At 35.6% G+C, this 23,291-nt stretch overlaps 2 protein-coding genes across 3 annotated transcripts in view; one reads left to right on the top strand and one right to left on the bottom strand.

Moving 5' to 3' along the window:
* The window catches only part of LOC145240005 (phosphatidylinositol-3,5-bisphosphate 3-phosphatase MTMR14-like), a gene marked incomplete in the record, with an annotated part of 148,228 nt that overhangs the window by 28,016 nt on the left and 96,921 nt on the right, over nt 1–23,291 (top strand). Inside the window, 3 exon segments of the mRNA XM_080103598.1 lie at nt 11,354–11,410; nt 16,571–16,686; nt 21,080–21,188. Coding sequence (XP_079959724.1) covers nt 11,354–11,410; nt 16,571–16,686; nt 21,080–21,188 — 282 coding nt within the window.
* Nucleotides 1–23,291, bottom strand: part of LOC145240006 (mitochondrial tRNA-specific 2-thiouridylase 1-like) — a 194,623-nt gene that overhangs the window by 80,868 nt on the left and 90,464 nt on the right. The window lies entirely within an intron of this gene.

Genomic DNA, 23,291 nt, shown 5'->3' with positions numbered 1-23,291 from the left:
CGTTCGATTACTAACCTTTTTCTTTGCTTATAAAATTTGGCTTTCAGTTTCGCTTCTGGCTGACGGCACCCAAGTACCGTTTTTTTTTTTTTTTTTTTTATGACTCGGCAATGCTGCCCCTCCCCCCGCTAATATTATATAAATACTAGCATGGAGACCTGACGTTGCCTGGCATTGAATGAAGATCAACAAAGGCTCCACCCTCCCATTTTTTTAATTGAATCGATTGATTGTTTGCTCTAGGCATCATGGTGCACCAGGAACGAAGCTTCTCATGACTCCTTGCACTGAATTAGTCTATAATACATTGTAGTCTACATTGCACTGTAGAGAACCTACTGTTGATTTTATAAAATAATGTTTACACTAGTATTTCAGCCCGGTGTTGCCCGGATGTTTGCAAGTGTATGTTTAGCAAAAAAAAAAAAAAGTGGTCAATTTTTTAAACTTTGACCCCTATTCTGACCCCTTAACATTTATTGTTTTGGGCTCCAATCAAGTTATTGTTAGATCCATGTCCAAGGAACCTATATCTAAAATTTCAAGTGTTTAGACCCAAAATTGGCAAAGGAGTTTGGTAGAGTTCTCAAAGGTCAAATCGTTGAACTTTGACCCCTTAATAGCCAAATTTCTGGCCAATAACCGATTACAAAGATTTTCCCAAATCTCAGTATCCTGTATATCAAATTTCCAGTCTGTAGACTGAAAATTGACAGAGTTATTGCATAGGGAAATGTACACAGATACATACACAGATATACAGGCATGTTCATATAGATAATGGCTTGAATTAAAGTTCAAAATGCAAAAGTCAAGTATCATAGTTCAATTGTACTCTAAACAGAGAAAAAAAAAATTTGTGTGCGGCAAAAAAGCTGTGAAAATTTTAGATTTGGTCAAAATCTGACTTCCTTCTTTAATTGGATTTGAGATTTTCAGAGAAAAAAAGTTTTACGTGAAAATTTTAGATTTGAGAAATGCTGGAGATGTGTGTGGTTTATAACAAAAATTGAGGGAACTGTCGTTTCCAAAATGGCCGTCATACTGATCATGTGATGGTTGTCTAGTGTTCGAGTGGTACACTTGATCCAAAAATTTGTGGTTGTATCATAGCCTCTTTGTGACACCGGATGCACTTGGGACTTGTGAAGGTGGGAGTAGGGATTGAGTAACGCACAATACAATGGCTCGCTTATCTTGAAATCAATTGTAAAAAAGTACTTTGTTTGCTTAAAAATGAACGGACAAATATTACAAGGAAGCATCATTTCTTTTCGTTTTTATTAACAAATTACCACTTATCGAGGCCAAAAGCCACTCGAGGATAAAGGTTAATGAGATTGATGGATTGTCGGTTGAATGACGATGCAACATTGCGACGTTGAGATCGGGGTTGGAACTTGGCTGAGAGCGTGAAACCTATTGTACTGAAGACTAATATTTTTGGAGGCTGTCTTAAGAGGGAGAGAAGCCAGTGGTAGATGCACCAGTCCAGATGTGGCAACAATACTCCCTGCATGGGTGAATGGTAGTCTTGTAGAGGTATGGTATACTCTCAGGGGTGAGTAATTTTCTATCAAAAGATATTTTTTTACTAATGAATTATCTATTATATAAAAGGCAAAATGTGTGTGTGTCCGGCAAAGGCTTTTTTCGAGGGGAGGGGGCGCTTGGGGGAGGGGGGTCACTCATTCTTACAACTTTTTATATACTCGCTAGATTATGATATCTCCGATTTACGAAACGAGGCCGTGTCTATCTTTTATTTGAGTGACTTTTATGTTGCAAAACAAAATTCGCGCTGTGATTTCATTTTTCTATTGCGTGATGTTTGACCTAGAAAACCACACGTTGGCGTTTGTTTAACCACCTGCTTTTTTTAACCGTTTAATTTCAACCATTCTCACTTCTCTGCCCACTTAGCGTCGCAGTAACGTGTCATAGTTTTTTCCGCCTTTGCCTCAAGGCTTCGAGTTTGAGCCTACCTGCCTACCAAAACATTTTTTTTTCTTTTACACCTCCAAACAACCGAGCAACGCCGGGCACCCCCGCTAGTCTATAATATAAATCTCACCTGTCTGTTTAAATGTATGTATGTATGTATGTATGTATGCCTAAAACTTTTGACAGAAGCAACAGATTTTCACGAGATTGGTATCGTTTTGAAGCTTGACCCTTCGGACAACAAATATCAAAAAATTGACTAAAAACATTAATTCCATCACCCTCAACTGGGCACTTTTCTACAAGGAGTGGTCGCTTTTTTCGCTGATATTTTCAAAAGTCATCGCCTATTTAAGAGACTAGCCTTAATTTAAACCTTCGCCACTTCCAGTTTGATGATGGACGCAACAGTAAAGACGTCACTTTTTATTTTTCACGTTCTTTTCCTCCTTCACAGTACGGGTTCGAACCTGCTTGCGTACTACCACTTTTTTTTTTTTTTTTGCTCAACACACACCTCCAAACACCCGGGAAACGCCGGACACCCAGACCTAGTCACTTATAAAAGCCAAAAGCCACTAGAGGATAACGGTTTTAATCATGAAGACTATTATGAGAAGATTGAAAATAATGAACAAAGTGTGATCACTTATGGAGGATGGTTTATAACAAGTATTCGTTGACATAGGACTTAAAGATGACCATGTTGTAGTCTGCAGAGAAGTAGTATTGTGGTAATGTGTGCTACATGTGGGAAATATTTGGAAAGAAGGAAATTCTGTTTGATGTTAAGCACAGGAAAATTCTTTGCAATGGAGGAAAGTAAGGAGGGTTCTTACTGTGAATGTCTTGCAAAGAGGAAATAGATTGTAGTTAAGTCGAGCATGTTCCATGAAATTAATGATAGTAGAGAAAGACTAGCAATGTGTTTTCTGTGAAACATGAGCAGTGGAGAATGGAATAGATAATCCTTCATCGTTTATCTTTGTCAAGACAAGAAAGTAACACTTCCCCAAAAATGGTAGCCATATCTGATATTTAGTATAAACTAGCTGGTCGTACAATGTGTTTAAACTTGATATTTTAATTTATGCAGATGGCGTATGCATTATAAAATAAATCCTCTATTTAATGATATTACGAGGAATAATTTGCCCTGTCGGAAAATTTTTTTTTTTTAAATAATAATAATGTCGTTCATCAAATTCTATCTGTATTTATTTACAGTATCACAGCAGCTGATATTTTAACTTGATGAGGAATGCCCTTTAAAAGTAATTTCTGATTAATGTTTAGTTTTAAAATATGCAAATGAAGAAATGATTTGTGGCGATTTTAAATGGTACCTTTTCTTTTATTGTAAATTGAATTCATTGATAAGAAAAATTTTAAATAAAATGGTGAGGTACACTCGGGCTTCAACAGGGGATCATTTGATCTGTAGACGAATGCTCTACCACTGAGCTATATCTCCATATGTTAATAATTCTGTTTTTTTTTTGTTTTTTTTTTTAAGAAGAAATGATTTGCTTAGATTTTATTATCTCCTTTGCTAGTGTAACGTAAAAAATTCCCGTGTAAAAATTCTTCTTTTTTTATCTATAAGAGAGAAAGACTATTTTTAGGATCGGATTTTTTCGATACTTATTGAATGAATTTCTGTACAAAACATATGTAAGAACACTGTCAGACATATAAATTAGATTTGTGTGAAATTTGCAAAATATAGCCTCAGATGTTTCGGGACCTATAAGGAAGGCACTCACACACACAAAGTGATTTTTACATAATAGTAGGGCTAAGAAATAAGAAATCTACATAAATTAAAATATTATATTTATGCATATTTTACGATCGGGCAGTGTCAGGCTGGCTGCTGGTGTTTGTGTATATATATATATATATATTTTTTTTTTTTTTTCAATCAAAGAGAGAGAGAGAGTGTGTGGGGTGGAGAGGGCTCCCGTAAGGCGTGGTGAAGGCAACCCCTCTAGGAGAAGCAAATCTCTGATTTAAAAAAAACACAAAGCGGGAGACCAGTACCCGCATTAAGCTGGTCTGCAGTTTGACTTGTTGCTGGCTATCTTGCTCTTGCTTATTGCCAGATGTCAACATTTTGAACCGAGAGAAAGATTTAGCTGTCGTACAAAGCTAAAACTCTGTAACATCATCTTTGTATAGATACTCCCTCAGGCATTTGTCTATTAAACAAAACAAAAAAAATCCTGTGGCGATAAAAAAGCTGTGACGTGTGTATGCCTGAAATGCTGGATGCATGTAACAATTAATCTGCCATCATTATATGTATCTATGTATATGTGCATGTATATTTATATATCTACATGTGTGTATATGTGCATGTATATTTATATATCTACATGTGTGTATATGTGTATGTATATTTATATATGTACATGTGTGTATATATGTATTTATATCTATGTGTGTCTGTGTGTATATATGTTTGTGTGTGTATGTATATACATTTATGTTTGTATGCATGTATATGCATATGTGTATGTATGCATATGTGTTTATGTGTATGTATGCATATGTGTTTATGTGTATGTATGCATATGTGTTTATGTGTATGTGTATGAATGCATATATGTATGTGTATGTAGGTAAGTGTATGTATATATATGTGCATATGTATGTGTAAGTATATGTGTGTATGTATTTGTATATGTGTGTGTATATGTGGATATATATGTATGTATATGTGTATGTATGCATGTGGGTATGTATATGTATGTTTGTGTATTATGCATTGTGTATGTATATGGGTATATATGAGCGTATGTATATGGATATATATGTATGTATGCCAATGACCGTCTTGTGTATGCTTGCATGTGTGTGTATGTATATGTATGTGTGCGTATGCATATATATGTGTGTGATATGTGTACATATGTATGTGTGCGTGTATATATATATGTATGTATACCAATGACCGTATTCAGTGTCATGTCTGCTTGAGCATGTGAATTCGCCGGCAGGACTAAATGTTATTTTCGGGCTCATGAACTTTGTGAACTTTGTGTCTGAGGGAGTGGCACTCGTCTGACAAGACGTTGCAATCATTATATATATATATATATATATATATAATATATATACACTTGTGCCCGATATTATTCATACCCCTCGGATCTTTGAGATTTCTATAAGAATATTGCTCAAACCAGAAGATAGACAATATTAAAGGGATTTCAAACAATAAATCAAGCATAAGCATTTAATTTAAACTCAACAAATAAATAAATTATGCAAGTTTGAAACATTATACTAAGAAAAACAATAATGGCACTAGTTCAAAATTATTCATACCTCTCTTACTAATAGTCAATAGCATGCCCTTTATTCTTAATAACTGCCTGTAACCGTTTTGGATATTTATCAACAAGGTTTTTACAAGCATCAACACTGATTTTTGACCATTCTTCAATGCAGTAGTTCTCTTAATCCCTCAAATTTCTAGGTTTCCGCTTTTTAACCTCAGTTTTCAATATGTGCCAGAGGTTTTCGATAGGGTTCAGGTCAGGACTCTGGCTAGGCCATTCCAAAACATTAATGTGATTATCCTCAAACCATTTCTTGACTATTTTGGCAGTATGTTTTGGATCATTATCCTGTTGAAGGACCCAGTTTGGTCCTAAATGGAGCTTCTCCGCATCCTGTCTAATGTTTTCCTGGAGTATCTCCAAATATTGCTCCTTCTTCATGGTTCCATCTATCTTGACCAAACTACCTGGACCACTAGCCGAAACGGAACCCCAAAACATTAGGCTACCACCACCATGTTTCACCGTGGGTATGGTGTTCTTTGGGTTGTAAGCTTCTCCTTTCTTCCTCCAAACGTAAGAAGCATCCATATGGCCAAACAATTCAATTCTTTTTTCGTCAGTCCACAAAATACTTGAGAAAACGGACTCTGGAGAATTCACATGGGTCCTAGCAAACTTTAGACGTGCTGCAAGGCGTTTTCCGGTGTGCAATGGAGTCCTTCTTGGTCTTCTTCCTTTCAGACCATTTTCATGCAGAGTCCTTTGCAATGTTTGCCTTGATATTTTTATGCCAGAAGACTCAAGATTTTCTAAAATGTCCTTAGTAGTGGTGGTTGGATTTGCATTAACACTTCTTACAATATTCCTGGTGGCTCTAGCAGACAGTTTCCTTTTCCTTCCTCTACCAATCAAGTTGTTTGTTGTGTGGTGGCTCTGGAATTTTTTGATGATGCTCTGTACTGTTGCTGTAGGGACCTCAAATTTCTTGGAAATTGACTTGTAACCTAAACCATCCTTATGTGAATTCACAATTTTAGTCCTAAGATCATTACTAAGCTCTTTTTTCTTCCCCATTCTAATAATTTTTATTCTTTTTTTGGTTTTCAGTTGATATCATTTTAATTTCTGAAAAATGCAAAAAACGAAATGAAATTAATCAAAGGTTGTATAAAAGCATTCAAAATAAGAATCAAACAGGAAACAAACAGTCAGCAACTCGATTAATACTGAAAAAATAAGGGGGTATGATTATTTTTGAACATTGCAGATTTTATAAATAGCTGTATATTTCTTTTATTACAAGTATCCCGAGATTTTAAAATGACGAAAATGATCAGAAGAGGTTTATTAAGAATATGTATCAATATGGACGTAAACAATAAATTCTTACAAAGTTACACCTAATAAACTCAATTTTCAAGAGGGGGTATGAATAATATCGGGCACAAGTGTATATATATATATATATATAGAGAGAGAGAGAGATAAGTGAATGTAAATAGAGCTACAGATATAAAATTTGACTTTGATGGTCAAAGTGGACATTGAACTCCAATTAAATTCTTTACCCGCAGAGGGCTGCTCTCACTACCTCCATTCTTATCTCCTGGAATCTTTTCCTCCCTGACCAGAAATTTTACAGTCTGTGATGCTGAAACATTTGTTCTGAGTAGTCCTATGATGTCCATCCTCCCAGACCTTTCTCCCTTTCTTTGGGGTTTGGGTTAGTTTATTGCTTACTGCTTGTTGAGGAATACTGACAGGGCTACTTGTAAGACAATTTTTAAAAGGCGAAAGTACTCCTCCTTGACTCTTCCTACCTTTTGACCTTGTGTCACATTTTCCAGGGAAAGAAGTCAATAATAACAGCACAAAACCAAAACTGATTACACAATTTGTTCTCATTCAAGGATTTTCAATCTCCCTCTTGTATATCTCGATCTTGTTGAGGACATTTTCATTGATTAAATTCTCCATCAAATTATCGTCATCATGGTTGTGGAATGATGAAATATCATTGATTCTAAATAATATTTTTGCTTCAATCTTCATAAATTCTTCAGAAATTCCAAATCATTATTTCTGATAGGCTTATAAGAGTAGTCGTCGATGGGTAGAAATCAGAAACTCATAGTATCAATGCTGGCGTCCTTCAGGCTTCCATCCTCGGCCCAACTCTTTTCTTGATTTTCATCAGTGATCTTCCAAATCACATTCTTAGATCATTTATAGACATTTATGTATGACAACACCACAACCTATGGCAACACTTACAAGGCCTACAATGACCAAGATCTTTCTGATTGTTTCTCTTCTGATCTTGAGCATGTGGTACAATGGGGAAAAAGGTGATTGGTTAATTTTAATACATCTAAAACCAAGCTTCTCTCTTTTCATCATAATTACTCTGACTCCAATTGAAATGAATAACTCTCGTCTTGGAGAAGCACCATATCTTGACAAGTTTCTGGTACTGACTTTCACTCCTCATCTGTAGTAGAACACGTATCAAATCTGTTGCCAAGATCGCTGGAAAAATGGTTGGATCATTCTACCGCTCCAGTAAGTATCTCACTGCGAATGCAATCCTCGATTTGTATAAGAGCCAAGTACATCCTAAAATGGAGTACTCTTGCCACATCTGAGCAGGAGTTGCTCAGCGTGCCCTATGATAGCTCCAAACTGGCTTCAAAACGTTTCCCACAGGAGAGATGTCGCGAGCCTGTCTCTGCTCTATTGTTATTTTCATGGCAAGTGCTTGCCTGAGTTCCAAACTATGGTCCCTTCTTTGCCAAACTTTCACAGAAAAACACTTGACTACCTACAACCACTATAAACAATTTGCCCCCACTCTCTGTGTCTAAATCTAAATGCGGATTCCATAAACAAAACTTCTGTTCTAGAACTGCCCACCTATGGAACACTGTTCCACTGGCCTTCTTCTCGACTAATTACAATATGGTAGCCTTCAAGTCCAATGTAAACAAGTTTTTGTTGAGCCGTCCCTTTAAATAATCCAAATTCTACCCAATCTACATCATAAACAGTCACTACACTGCCACCTTACATTCATTAATCCCAATCCTCTAATTGCCTCTAGGCTTTGATAAGTGGTGAATCCTAAGTAAAAAATTAAATTTTTTGTATTATTTTGATTATTGTTCTAGTCTTAAACGTTATTCACACAGCGTTTCAGTCCATATAACCTTTGACGTTCTTCCTCTTGTCAAACTCAGAAATCTTTCTGTCAAACTTGGGAACCTGCATGAGATTTCAAACAGAACCTTATATTTAATCCACGGGGTAGCATGTTCTTGTTTCATCAGCCAGGTAAATGTCTTAAATAATTCAAGTATTCTTTTGAGATAAGGATTGATAATTCGTATGATTTGAATTGTTCTGACTACTGTTCTCATCTTGAATGTTATTTGCACGACATTTTAAACCTCTAACTTTCTATAAATGCATCTTTTGGAACCCTTTATTTAATCCACAGGGCAGCATGTCCTTGTTCCATCAGCCATAACTGGATAGAAGTCCTATATAATTCACAATTATATTTTGAGTATCACTCGCACTGAGGATTATATCTTCAATCTCCAAAAGAGTGTAAATTAAAACTGAATTTTACCAAGTACTTTATCCACTATGCCAGGGTTTCCCAAAGTGGGCTCCATGAGTGAGGCTGAGGGGCTCTGGAAGTCCTTTCTTAAAGCGGATCAAATGCTTTATATGGAAAAATTAAATGGCTACAGACATTTAATTATTGATCTTTTTTACTGGAAAGAAATATGATTCATAACTACAGGTGTAAAGGGTTTTGGCATAATCAGGTTGACACACCGGTTCCCGCTGGATCACCGAAGTTAAGCAACATTGAATCTGGTCAGTACTAAATTCGAGACTGAACGGAGGCATCGAAAGGGTTTCAGGATCATCATCATGGCGGGCTCCTTGCCCGGACCAATGTGACTCTTCCTCTCCAGAGTTTCCTGTCTTCCATCAGTTGCCTCAGATCTTCAGGTTCACAGTTGGCGCCGTGTGCTATTTGTTGGATGTACGTGGATCTAGGTCGTCCGCTGCTTGCGCGTCCGTGTTGTGGACTCCATAGCAATACATCACTCACCAATTCATGCTTGCTCCTCAGACAATGACCGGCAAATCGTAGGCGTCTTTCTCTGATGGTATTAGATATGGCAGATAGATTGCCATAAAGTTGCTGCTTCGTTGGATGATTTTGCCAAGATATATTTAATATTGTTCTTAGCATACGGGTGTATGTGCCGTCTAGTTTTCTTTCCAATCTTTTGGTGAGTGTCCAGGTTGTAGCACTGTAAACAAGGACAGACTCTACCACTGCCCTATGGGGACACTATATTTTTCGACATCCGCACTGGGGTTCTACAAGGTGATACTCTTGCCCCTTTTCTTTTCATTGTCTGTCTTGACTTTGTACTTTGCACCTCTGTTGATATACACAACATGCTAGGCTTCACCCTAAATGAATCCAGAAACAAACGTCATCAATCAGCACACATAACTGATGCAGATTACGCAGACGATATAGCTTTGTTCGCGAACAACACTGTTGATGCGCAAACACTGTTACGTAAGCTAGAAAAGTCTGCAAATGACATTGGTCTCCACATAAATGCGGATAAGACAAAGTTTATGACTTTCAATGTGAAAGGAGAGATCAGAGCTTTGGTTGGATCAACACTGAAAAAACTCGCTGAGTTTACGTATCTGGGCAGCAACATAGTTTCCACAGAGAGAGATATTGGAATTTGAATCTCAAAAGCATGGACCGCATTGGATGGGCTACATTCAGTATGGACTTTGAGACTGGCTGACAAACTGAAAAGGCAGTTTCAGGATGGTTTATAAAAAATAAATTAAAAAAAAAAAGCAAAATAACAAAAAATGCAACAATTTTTGATTAATCAAAAACCAAAAAAATTGATGCAAACACAAAAATATAGTAAAATCACGAACAGAAACAACTAATGAACAAGTATAAGTTAAAATTTGAAATTCATGTTTTGCACATTTATTTTAGAAATTATCTCTGCTCTGAGGTTCCATGGTGCCCTGTAGTTTGAGAAACCCTACACTATGCTATGAGTCCTTGCAAGATGAGAATAGCAGTCCAAATAATAAGAATTGTCAATCTGCATCTCAAGAATTCTGGAACATTAAATTCTTATCTCTCTGCCTGTCAAATTATGTAAGCTGTGTTGTTGGTTATTTCTGCTTAAATATTTTTTTTTTACTTTTATCTCAACCTCGCCAAACAAGGTATTTTACTACTGAGACATAAGGGCCATTCTGTGATTACTGACCAGATTTAATGGAAGCATCCAAAGTGGGGAGTGGTTCAGCAAGATATTTATTCACATTAGATTTACATTCTTGCTTGTTAATACAATCTGAGGAAACAGGGAGCAGACAGAGAATTCCGAAGGTCTGAGGAAAGAAACTATTTAAGTAGTAAGTTTATCAGCGTTAGGGAATTTTTACAATAAAGGGGTAGGATTTTGCTGCTAGCTAACAAATGCAAAAGATTTTTTTAATATAATTTTTAAAAAAATTCTTTACCATACTTGACAATGTTATTTGCATAATGTTTTAAAAGCTGTTTTCTTCAACTTGGTTGCGATCAATTTCAAGTTTTTTACAATCTCCTCCCTTTATTATATGGATTTTGGCATCGCTAATCTTTTGAGGAATTTTTCCAAACCGTATCCTCCAGTCGATTAAATAAAGGATTAATTTCAAAATTCCTGCAAGGTTTCCAATTACAACAAAAGGCATCTAGAAAAACGCAGTGGGTAAAATGGTTGAAGCGTAGCAAGAATCAAGATGTGAAAACCGATTGAAATATGTAAATGATATTAATTCTTCAAATTTCAGCTGAGATTCCAATGTTGCCTAAACAAAAAATGTTACCATGCAATAATATTGTGGAGTGAGGTGTGTATGTATGTATGTATGTATGTGTGTGTGTGGGGGGGGGTTATATGACATTGATAACATTTTCTGCATTTTTAATTTATTTTATTGTGAAATCAGCATTTTATATAAAAAATAATTTTCATTCTTTTACTAAATTTTTTTAGGGTCACATCTACACAGATGATTGTGAAAGACTCTTTTCTGAAGATTATGCATATTCTGTAAGTTTTTTTTTTTTTTTACCTTTTTCCTCCTTTTTCTTTTTCCTCCTTTTTCTTTTTCCTCCTTTTTCTTTTTCCTCCTTTTTCTTCTTCCTCCTTTTTCTTCTTCCTCCTTTTTCTTCTTCCTCCTTTTTCTTCTTCCTCCTTTTTCTTCTTCCTCCTTTTTCTTTTTCCTCCTTTTTCTTTTTTCTCTTTTTTCTTTTTCTCCTTTTTTTCTTCTCCTTTTTCTTTCTTTTTCTTTTTTCTCCTTTTTTCCTCCTTTTTCTTTTTCTTTTTCCTTTTTCACTTTTCTTTTACTTTTTCTTCCTTTTTCATTGTCCTTTCTGTTTTTCCTTCATCTTTTCTTTCTTTATTCTTTTTTCTATTTTCTTTTTCCTTTTTTTTTTTTTTTTTTACTCTTTTTCTTTATATTTCTTATTTTTTTCTTTTGCCATTTTTCTTTTTTTTGCTTCTGTTTTTTCCGTTTCTGTTTTTCCCTTTTTTTTCTTTTTTCTTTTCTGTTTTTCTTTTTTGTTTTTTCATTTTCTTTTTCTTTTTTTCCTTTTCTGTTTTTCTTTTTTTGTTTTTTTAGTTATGAAGAGGCATCTTCAGTTATGTTTTTGTCCTCTTACTTAAAATTGTCAGCAAATTTTTTTAATAAAAATTTGCTCCTCACTCGAGCATATTATAACGTTATCCAATGAACAGTCCTTATCTTCAACCGATATAACAATATAAGGTGTTTGATCAATCACACCCATTCAATAATGAGAGTTCAATATCATAAATTTGGAACAGGCCCATAAACTCCTTGTGCTTTCATTGCAAATTCCTGGGGTTTAATGATTGTTGAGAGAGGGATGGCACATGGACTTATACATCATTAAGCCATTTTTTTTTTTTTTCTGTAACTGTTCACTTCGAGTTTTGAAAGATTATTTATAATTTCCTGACTAGAAAATGTATTTAGGCAATTCATTCCTATTTAAGTCACATAAATGTTTTAGAATTGAAAAGAAAAAACACACTCGAGTTAGATTATTTTGTGTTCTTTTTTTTCCCATGACAAAGATATTCACTTTTGACATAAGCAGCGGCAGTTTTGTTCTCTAACTAGCAATAAAATAACACATGAACACAAAAAACTAAAACACCTCAGTCAAAAAAAAAAAAAAAAAAATCTGTCTTTTTATGCTGCAACCTTAGACTCCCAATAACACCTAAATTTGTATAATCATATTATTCTTGCATCTGAATGGTTCCACATTCGCCCGCCACTGCTTCCCTACAGCAGGCACATGCTAACCATGTCCACTTATTTCTATGCCTTTCCACACCATTATCACAAGTTTCCACAATGGTCTCATTTTAAAATCTCATTATTTTCTTTTACTCTATTCTCATGTGACATGCAGGAATTACCGCCTTCCATAGTGGTTGTCGTCTCACCACGTTTGGGTCAACTAAGCCTCTGGCTGGCTTTGGGTAGGATTGAAACCGCTATCTCCAGATAATGCTCACCTGGAACCGTAGTGATTCAATGTCTCTATCCACTGCGTCACAGGCCCCAAAGCTTAGTTGGCCAAAATGTGGTGAGACGACAACAACTATGGAAGGCAGTAATTCCTAAGGATGCAGTTAGAAGATTGGGAGTTCCTATCCCGTTGCGGTACCAAAAGGCCAGAAGAATAGTTAGGCGAAATGTTGTGAAACAACAATTAAAAGATGAGGATAATAGTCCGCGATAAATCAATGAATACCACGTGTCTGTCACGTCCGAAGTGCCTGCCTCAACTGTTTAAAAGAATACAATTATTATTCACCTCTCGTTCTTCATTGAAAGAGAAAGAAAGAGATATTCATACATAAACATTTGAACCTTGTTTTGTTTTTGTAGGCTTCGATGACCTTTTGAGTTTGCTCTTTCGAATCCGGGGTCTTATATCATTTTGATTTGGTTGAATATTATAGACAACTGTCACCCTAGCTCAAAACATACCTGATTAGCAACAGTTACTGAAGCCGTCATGTTTTTTCAATAATAAAGCATTTCTTTCTCGCATCCCCACGAGCACATGCAGGAAAAAGTTAGGTATAAGGTTTATTAATGCAAAAGCCCCAGCTCCCCCCAAAATGTAGCTTCTTCATTGTGTTGCAATCATGTTTGGATCAACCCATGGCCTACTATGTTTATATACTTATTTTTCATATGCCTACCGTACCAAAAGAAACAATCACACTATACCACCAATGTTTATATACTTATTTTTCATATGCCTACCATACACAAAAGAAACAATCATACTATACCACCAATGTTTATATACTTATTTTTCATATGCCTACCATACCAAAAGAAACAATCATACTATACCACCAATGTTTATATACTTATTTTTCATATTCCTACCATACCAAAAGAAACAATCACACTATACCACCAATGTTTATATACTTATTTTTCATATTCCTACCATACTAAAAGAAACAATCATACTATACCACCAATGTTTTTATACTTATTTTTCATATGCCTACCATACCAAAAGAAACAATAACACTATACCACCAATGTTTATATACTTATTTTTCATATGCCTACCATACCAAAAGAAACAATCATACTATACCACCAATGTTTATATACTTATTTTTCATATGCCTACCATACCAAAAGAAACAATCACACTATACCACCAATGTTTTTATACTTATTTTTCATATGTCTACCATACCAAAAGAAACAATCATACTATACCACCAATGTTTATATACTTATTTTTCATATGTCTACCATACCAAAAGAAACAATCATACTATACCACCAATGTTTATATACTTATTTTTCATATGTCTACCATACCAAAAGAAACAATCACACTATACCACCAATGTTTTTATACTTATTTTTCATATGCCTACCATACCAAAAGAAACAATCATACTATACCACCAATGTTTATATACTTATTTTTCATATGTCTACCATACCAAAAGAAACAATCACACTATACCACCAATGTTTTTATACTTATTTTTCATATGTCTACCATACCAAAAGAAATAATCATACTATACCACCAATGTTTATATACTTATTTTTCATATGTCTACCATACCAAAAGAAACAATCATACTATACCACCAATGTTTATATACTTATTTTTCATATGTCTACCATACCAAAAGAAACAATCACACTATACCACCAATGTTTTTATACTTATTTTTCATATGCCTACCATACCAAAAGAAACAATCATACTATACCACCAATGTTTATATACTTATTTTTCATATGCCTACCATACCAAAAGAAACAATAACACTATACCACCAATGTTTATATACTTATTTTTCATATGCCTACCATACCAAAAGAAACAATCATACTATACCACCAATGTTTATATACTTATTTTTCATATGTCTACCATACCAAAAGAAACAATCACACTATACCACCAATGTTTTTATACTTATTTTTCATATGCCTATCATACCAAAGGAAATTAAAATGATATATATAATCAAAAAAGTCAACTAATATATACCAGTTTGATTCTTGAGGTGCCACAAATTACTCTATTCTCATGTGACTTCGGTCATTTCACACATTGCTCTAGGTCATTCATGGCAATCATGACCTTACTTATCAACTGTCAAATCTATCTAGAATACACTCTGAGAGTATTTTTTTTTATGGATGATGAGCAGATCATTGTGACTGTACCCATGACTGACACATGTTAAAATCTGTACTAGTGAAAATACAATCTATAATTCAACATGGCCCTGTCGGTGGGGCATTAGAATACACCGACTGCCCCCCTGCAGAGGGTAAAAGTCCCTCAATGGGGGTCCTGGATATGACCTTAAACTATATCTAGTGGTGAGGCCCTAGCTTGTGGGCTTTGAGGAGTGTGGAGCTACCCTTTAATTACCATTGCTCCCAGGTCCACTCTGACCCAGAGTGGTAGTACCTGTTAGGGTCCCAACTATGGGTTAAATAGAAACCGACGTGAAAACAACAAATATATTCTATTAAAAATTTTTTCTTCAAAATCTTTGGATTCGGCATTAAATAACCCGAAAAGGGTTGATATGCCGTAAAACAAAAACAACCAACCAACTATAATTCAACAATAACTCTTACTTGCTCTTGCATCCGCCATTTTGTTTTATACCAAAATGATGGTTGGATGAAGCCATGAAATTGTAGTAAAGTGCATTTTATTATTGATTATTGATTGATTCTGTGTGAAACTATGGATGTCCCCTTCCGTCAAAGTGTTAGGAAGTGATTCAAAAAAGAAGAAAAGCGTATAACAAAAAAAAAGGGGGGGGGTGAAATAAGTTTATCAGCAGAACAATGGAGAAGAAGTTGTTCAACAAGGTACACAAAAGAAATCTGAACAGGATTATTAATCAAAAAGAGGGAAAAACAGTAACAGAAAGGAAAAATAGTTGATTAGCAAAGCAAAAGTATAAGTGAGGTTAGTAGAAATATAATAGGGAAGAAGTTGTTTGCAAACCCACACAAAGGCTGTCTGAAATAGGATTGTTAATCAAGGTGTGACAGTAGCTGGACAAAGGACTGAACATAGAGGTCAATATATTTAGTTAGTTTATGGAGAGTTTATGGGAACGCGTTTTGCGACAGTTTACAAACCATGAGTTTGCAACTGTTAAGGACAGTTTCCAGTTTGGAACAGGTGAAGGCAGGTTGTGGCAGTGAGCAGATTAGGGAGATGAATTGATCAACTGACTGACGAACATGATTCTGACAGACAACTAAAATGTGAACGTTAGCATTTAGAGAGTTGATGATGTCACACGTTCGAAGCCTAACTGATATCTATGGAATGTGTCAGGGTTTGTGTTTTGTGTTGTTTTAATTTTTTATACTTGTGAATCAGTGCTTGCCCTCGGCAGTCACCAATGTGTGAGAAAATAAAACCTGGCCAGAATGAGAAGATAAGGTAGAAAGAAACCATGGTACACTGCGTTAGGGTCTGCAATTGTTGCTGAATGCAGGAGCACATGGTTTCACATATGTATGTCGATGAGGATAATAGTTAAGTTGAAACCAATCTCAATCATGACGGCCAATTATGACAAGAACTACTGATTTTTCTTCATCTTGGTTCAATGAAATTTACAATGTTTTCTTTCTTTTAGGTGATCCCAAATCTGAATGGTGAACTGTGTTGCCATTACCCGTACAAAGTCTTTGTTTTAGAGTATGAGAAGAGCGAATCAGGAAACGATCCCTTGGGCGTCAAAAATGGAGAAAGGTAAAGACTTCTTTTTCTTGTCATATGTTGGTGGCATGATCAGGTAACTATGATTAAAATAAAAATGATAAAACAGTCTTACTTAATTTTGTTTTACAAAATACAAAACTGGTACTACCAGATCAGGTTGTCTGAAGATACTGGCTTTCTGATCTAAAATACACCAAACATTGATGTTATTGTTTTTTTTTTTTTTTCTGATATAATATTAGATTGGTGCAAAAATAATGTTGTTTTTTTGATGTTTAACTCTAAAAGATTGTGACTCCTTTCATAATAAACTTTATTAATCGAAATAAGAATAATTAAAATCGACACATTTTTTTGCAAATGAGAAATCCGGAGTTCTGGAAATGATCAAGTCATTGAAGGCCGAGTCGGCATCATCTCGGCTTTGGAAGCATTTTTCACACAGGAAAGTGTCAATATGCTTGAAAAAGTGATAATCGGTGGGAGAGAGGTCTGGTGAATATGGCGGATGAGGTAATCTCGTAGCCCAATTCATTCAGCTTGGACAACATGCGGGCGAGCGTTGTCATGGAGGAAACTTAGTTCTTCATATTGACCCATGTCTTTTGGAATAAACACCTCCAACCTCCCCAGTCCTGGATATGACCTTAAACTATATCCAGTGGTGAGACCCCAGCTTGCAGGCTTTGGGGAGTGTGGAGCCACCCTTTAATTGCCATTGCTCCCAGGTCCACTCTGACCCAGAGTGGTAGTACCTGTTAGGGTCCCAACTATGGGTTAAATAGAAACAGACTTGAAAACAAATATATTCTATAGAAAGTTTTTTCTTAAATCTTTGGATTCGGCATTAAATAAACTGAAAAGGGTTGATATGCCGTAAAAAAAACCCAACCAACCAGCCTCCTCATGTTAAGAACAGTTTTCGAGGTTGGCGGTGTTTATTCCTAAAGCCGTTTTTAACATGGGGAGGTTCGGGGTGTTTATTCGGAAAGCCGTTCTTAACATGGGAGGTTGGGGGTGTATATTGGAATTATTCATTTTCCTTTCTTGTCACAAGACTTGTTACTTGAAGAAGCAACATGATACTCTGCCCTTTCTTTTCTTTTCCTTTTAAACTTTCCTTTCTTTCTTTCTTTTTTTTTTTTTTTTTTCTTTTAGAATGATACGAATTACATCTATCAATCTTAGTCCGATATTACTTGAGTTTGTGTGTCACAACTATCACAGACAAAAGTAATATATACCCATCTTTGTTTACCCAGACTCAAAGTTATACTTTGTTGGCACCTGCCAATGTTTGTCTTATCCCGTTCTCATATCTCAGTAAAAGGGAGTACGTAAACGCCACCTGAAATAGAAAAGGAGTTGTAGTGATACATCAGTTTAAAAACTAGTCTGCCAAATAGCTTTGTGCAAAGCGAACATTCAGACAAAAGGGAAAGAATAGGCAATTATCTCCCCTTTTGACCTCGCCTCTGGCAGACAGATGTCAACGCTAACGTCCCTTTTTCTTTTCCTCTTCTGTCTGCTTCTCTCTTTTCTTTTCCCTGGTGGCACGTGACAGTGACAACATACACCACGTGTTCCAAATGTGGTTTTACATACGCAAACCGATTCTGTAATGAGACAAACTTTCACGTACTATCCAGCCTTATCGAGGTAAGCCAGACATCATGAACAAACTCTACAATCCATGAATTACCTTGGTAACAACATTAAACAAAGTATTTAATTTCAGTCCACATATGATCGGCAGAGATCAACAATGCACACGTACACACACACACACAGTCTTATGCGCTTTTCACAAAAGCTATTTTCTGTAAAGAAATGTATAAATATTCTTTTTTGTTTTAAATAAAGTTTACAGTTGTACTGTACACTCTTTGACCCTTATCCTCGAGTGGCCTCTTGGCCTTGATAAGTGGTGATGCCTATGTAAAAAAAAAAACAAAAAAAACCTCAGTATCTATTTTCATTAATTTATGTTGTCAAAAGTGCAACGCATACCGCTACAAACTGGTGACCTCCAACCTGCGATTAAAATAGCGAAATGGACATTTGATTATTTGCATCATTTTTGTCACAATTCTGAATATTTTAGCTGAGGAATGATTGTATTATTTCGATTAATTGGACTACTATTCTCATCTTGAGTGTTATTTGCACAAAATTTCAGTTGATGTAACCTTTGACCTTCACGTGTATTAGAAGTAGCCATGTTTTCCAATATGAAACAGAAAGATTCCCTGAGTTTGTCAAGGTACACCTGAAAAAGGTTGGAGGTTACATCGACAGAAACATTGTGCTAATAACACTGGAGATGAGAACTCTATTCCAATGAATCCAAATAATACGAGAAAAAAACGAAACAGTGAAAATTGTGATAACTGCTGCTGACCTCAACATCATTTCTGTAGTCTTCTCCTCCTTCATCTTTGCTTCTGCTGTGTCACCGGTGGCTCTCGAAGGTGCATACAGATACACAAGTATAAAAATTAAATAGAATACAAAAAATACATTCTGTAAATATCAGTTGCACTCTGAGTGTGTGGCACAATCAACCTTCTGAACATTAACGCCTACGTCTTAGCTGAGACTATGTTCATCAGTCAGTGATCAATTCATTTTCCCATCTATTTCGTACCACAACCTGTGTTCTATTCTCTCCAACTTGCAACTCTCTTAACAACCACTGCAAACTCAAGACTGTTCATAAACTGTCCCTGATGATCGTAAACTGTCACAAAACTCATATCCACTTTTCATTAATTTATATTGTTGAGCACGCAATGCACATATCAAAACAGAGTTATCTCCTCTTGATAGTTTTACTGTCCTAACAATGCTGATGAAGAATGGCCAAACGAAGCAAAACACTCAAACTGCTGTGAAAAATCACCCAACATGCTCAAAAACCTGTTACATTTTTTAAAAGAAAGTGAAGTGAAATCCAATAAAAATGTTATCCCAGAGTCAAAGAAAATAATAAATTCCTATCAAAAAGCAAATACTTAAGTAGAAATTGTTCAAAAAAACCAAACCAACCTAACCAAATAATCAAGACCTACTTAAACTAATTTCTGAACTTAAAACTCTAATTAAAACTATGAAATCAATCTAAGAAGGGATTAACAGAGATCAAATAGCAATATCTACTGCGATCAAAATCAAGAACAAATCCTTTACAGCAAATCAGAACCAAACCAAATTGATCAAAAGTGCAAATAAATCAATGCCTCTTCATAACGGTTACAATATATATGGAAGATCCTAAAGACTAAAATTCTAACAGAAAACAAATTCTTCAACCCACCATAAAAGTCAAAGCATGAAATAAGTAATAGCAAAAAAATCAAAGACCCCCCCCCCCCAAAAAAAAGCAAAAAGTATAGCATTTTTTATTGGAATCCTTTGAGATGAGTACCGTACTTTGTAGTAATTGCACCGAATTCGGATGTAATCACACCAACTTAAAAAAAAGTGCTCTTTATATGTGTGGTTGCCAAAAGAGCACTTTTAGCTAGTTGGCGCAATTCCTCCAAAGTATGGTAATTTGTATATTCATTTACAGATTGTTATCCTCATCTTCATAGTTGTTGTTGCTTCATCACGTTTCAGCCAACTCATCCTATGGCCTTCTTATAACTTATAATACCATTTGGTACAGATGGGAGACTAGATAAGAAAGAAAACTTGGATTCATAAGACCAAAAAGTCCAGTCTTGATCGCCCTTTGTTGCCCATGGTGCAGTGGATAGAGGCATTGAATCCTTAGGGTTCCAGGTAAGCATTGTCTTCAATCCTACCCAAAGCTGGCCAGAGAATTGGCCAAAATGTGGTGAGACGACAACTATGGAAGGCAGTAAGTACTGAGGATGCAGTTAAGAGACTCAGGATTTCTATCCCATCACGGTTAACCACCTGAAGACGGCCAGAGGAATAGTTGGCTGAATCGTAGTGAAACAACAACACAATGAGTCTGCAAATAAAAAAAAAACAAAGGTCTTTAATGATTACATTTACACTTTGGTGTCCAAAATGAAAATGCTTAAAATAGTTTCCACGCATGTATCTTTGCACGTACATCCACCTAAATTAATAAAAATCAATAAAAAAAAATATTCTAAGCCAACGAGATGCATTTCTTTGAATTTATCAAAATTGCTGTTTTGATTGACCCTTGATGCATAAAAAGGCAGATGAAAGATAAAGATTCACAAGTTTGAAAAGAAGCACTCAAAGAATGTTGGAGATTACATTGATTGAAACATGAAAAATAACGATTACGATGAGAACAGTAATCAGATAATGCAAATTGAAAATTCTCATCTAAAAAATTTGGAAACGTAATTAATTTTGATCAAAATGCAAAAATTGGAAATCATGATTGTAATTTACTTTTCTTTTTTTTTTTTTACAGATACGAGAGTTTGTTGGATACGGAAAAATTGAAGCAATGCTTTTGGGCCGCTCGTTCGGCCAGATGTCGTGGACGTTTTGTTGTGCCAGTGATTTTGTTTGAAGGGAAGGTAAGTTTTAGTACCCCAGGTTTTTTTCCTTGTATGAAATTCATTAATGATATTCACCATTCTATCATTCGCATGTAGGTTCTCGCCACCAACGGTAAGATGTCATCATGATTTCCATAATAATTTTACGACGCACTAAGCATCCGTTATTCTGAATATGTGTACGGCATAATCATGCTGATACACTGGTTCCCATGAATCCCTGAACTTAAGCAACGTTGAACCTGGGCAGTACTAAATGGGTGACCATTTGGACTTCCAGGTGCTATATGTGCTCTCTGCTTATCTCAGTGTTGTTTCTAGTCGTCCTGGACTTCTCCTTGCCACTGGACTCAAACATTGCTGATTCAGAAGTGGTGTGGTTGGTGATTGCACAACCCTTGCCTCACAATTATATGTGCAGCTGCCCCTACAGGAGGTATCCTTTGTCTTTTGAGACTAAACCGAGGCATCAGTGTGTGCATACAGTGTCCCAAAATTAACCATCTATTTTTATGTTAATTTATATTTCAAAATAGATGGTTAATTTTAAGACATCCTGTAGATGTTGGGATGATTAATCGTAATCGGGAATTGAAAAAATTGAACCTTTTTGGGGTATTGGAATCGGTATCGGAATTGGAAAAATTTGTGCCTATTTTCCAATTCCAAAACATGATTCTTTTAATTATTTTTTATTGTTTTTGTTTAAGACTTAATTTTTGATGACTTGTATTCATAATGAAACAATAATTATTGATTTTAAGCTACAAGTAAAACTAGAATTCTATAGATCACCCTGCAAGTGTATTTGTATATTTGCAAAAATATATAAACACATTACATAGGTATTTTTACGGTAATCCGACTCGCTCCTCACAAAAAAAAAACTATATTTAGAAATTTAAAAAGAATCTTAATTATAATTAGTAATTGTATCGGAATCAGGAAAAATATTGGCATCGTCCCATCACTGGTGATTTCTAATCACCAATGATGGGACGATGCCAATATTAATATGTACCTTGACTTGTATAGAAAAGAATAGATATCCATAGAAACAGTTTAATTTATAAAACAAAATCCAAAATAAATGGTCACAAATTTAATAACTAATAGTTGACATTCCCTTTGCTGTTTAAATGCTAGCACCCTGATTGGCATGACATTGATAAGTTGACGAATATCATATTGAGGAATTTCTTGCCATGTCTGACGCAATAATGCTAAAAGTTCAGGCTTAGAAGATGGCTACCTTTTCTTTTTGCAAAGATTCCAGTCTAATGTGCCCCAAAGATTTTCAATTGGGTCTGACTTGGCCATGGAAGTTTATTAATCCCATTTTGGTTTAACCAATGTTGTGTCACCCTAGCAGAGTGACAATGATCTCTATCTTCCATAAATAAGGAGTTCACTTGGTTCATTTTACCACTTGAGAATATTGCTAGGAGTCCTTCATGTAATATTGAAACATATTTAGAAGAATTAATGTTTCCTTCACATTCCACCAGATCTGAGCAACCATCACTCCCAATTGCACCCCATACCATAGTTGAGAAACCCCCATGTTTCAGCGTTGGCTGCAGTCTTTTTAAGTCAAACTCTTGCTGTCGGGAAATAATGTAAATCGTGACTCATCAGAGAAAATGACATTGGTTCAAAAAGGTCATAGGTCTCTCCACCATCTCACAAACACAATCTTTTCTGCACTTGATATTGGCAGGATGAAGAAGAGGTTTCCTTTGCAGCTCTACCATAATAGCCTAGCTTTTGAAGATACCTGACAGCTACGAGGGCGTGCAATAAGTAATGCCCCTGACCCACTTCCCATAGCAGTAGAGCAACGAAACTTGGCACAGTTATCAGTCTTTCTCTACATAGGAACCACCCAGAGTTATGCATTTCTCCCATCGTTTGATGTAGCTCTGGAGACCGTTTTTGTAGAACACCCCAGGTTGGTCCTCCAACCACGATGTGACTTCAGAAATCAAGTCTGCATCATCTGGGAAACGCTTTCCTTTCAAAAACAACTTCATGGCTGGAAAGAGGTGAAAGTCAGAGGGTGCAAGATCAGGAGAGCAGGGAGAATGGGGGAGGATTTCATAACCACACACCCATGCTTCT

The sequence above is a fragment of the Euprymna scolopes genome, chromosome 19, assembly GCF_053919585.1.
Source record: "Euprymna scolopes isolate OS-2025 chromosome 19, ASM5391958v1, whole genome shotgun sequence".
Classification (NCBI taxonomy): Eukaryota; Metazoa; Mollusca; class Cephalopoda; order Sepiida; family Sepiolidae; genus Euprymna; species Euprymna scolopes.
Note: the sequence above shows the minus strand (reverse complement) of the source record. Positions and strands in the feature narration are given on the sequence as shown.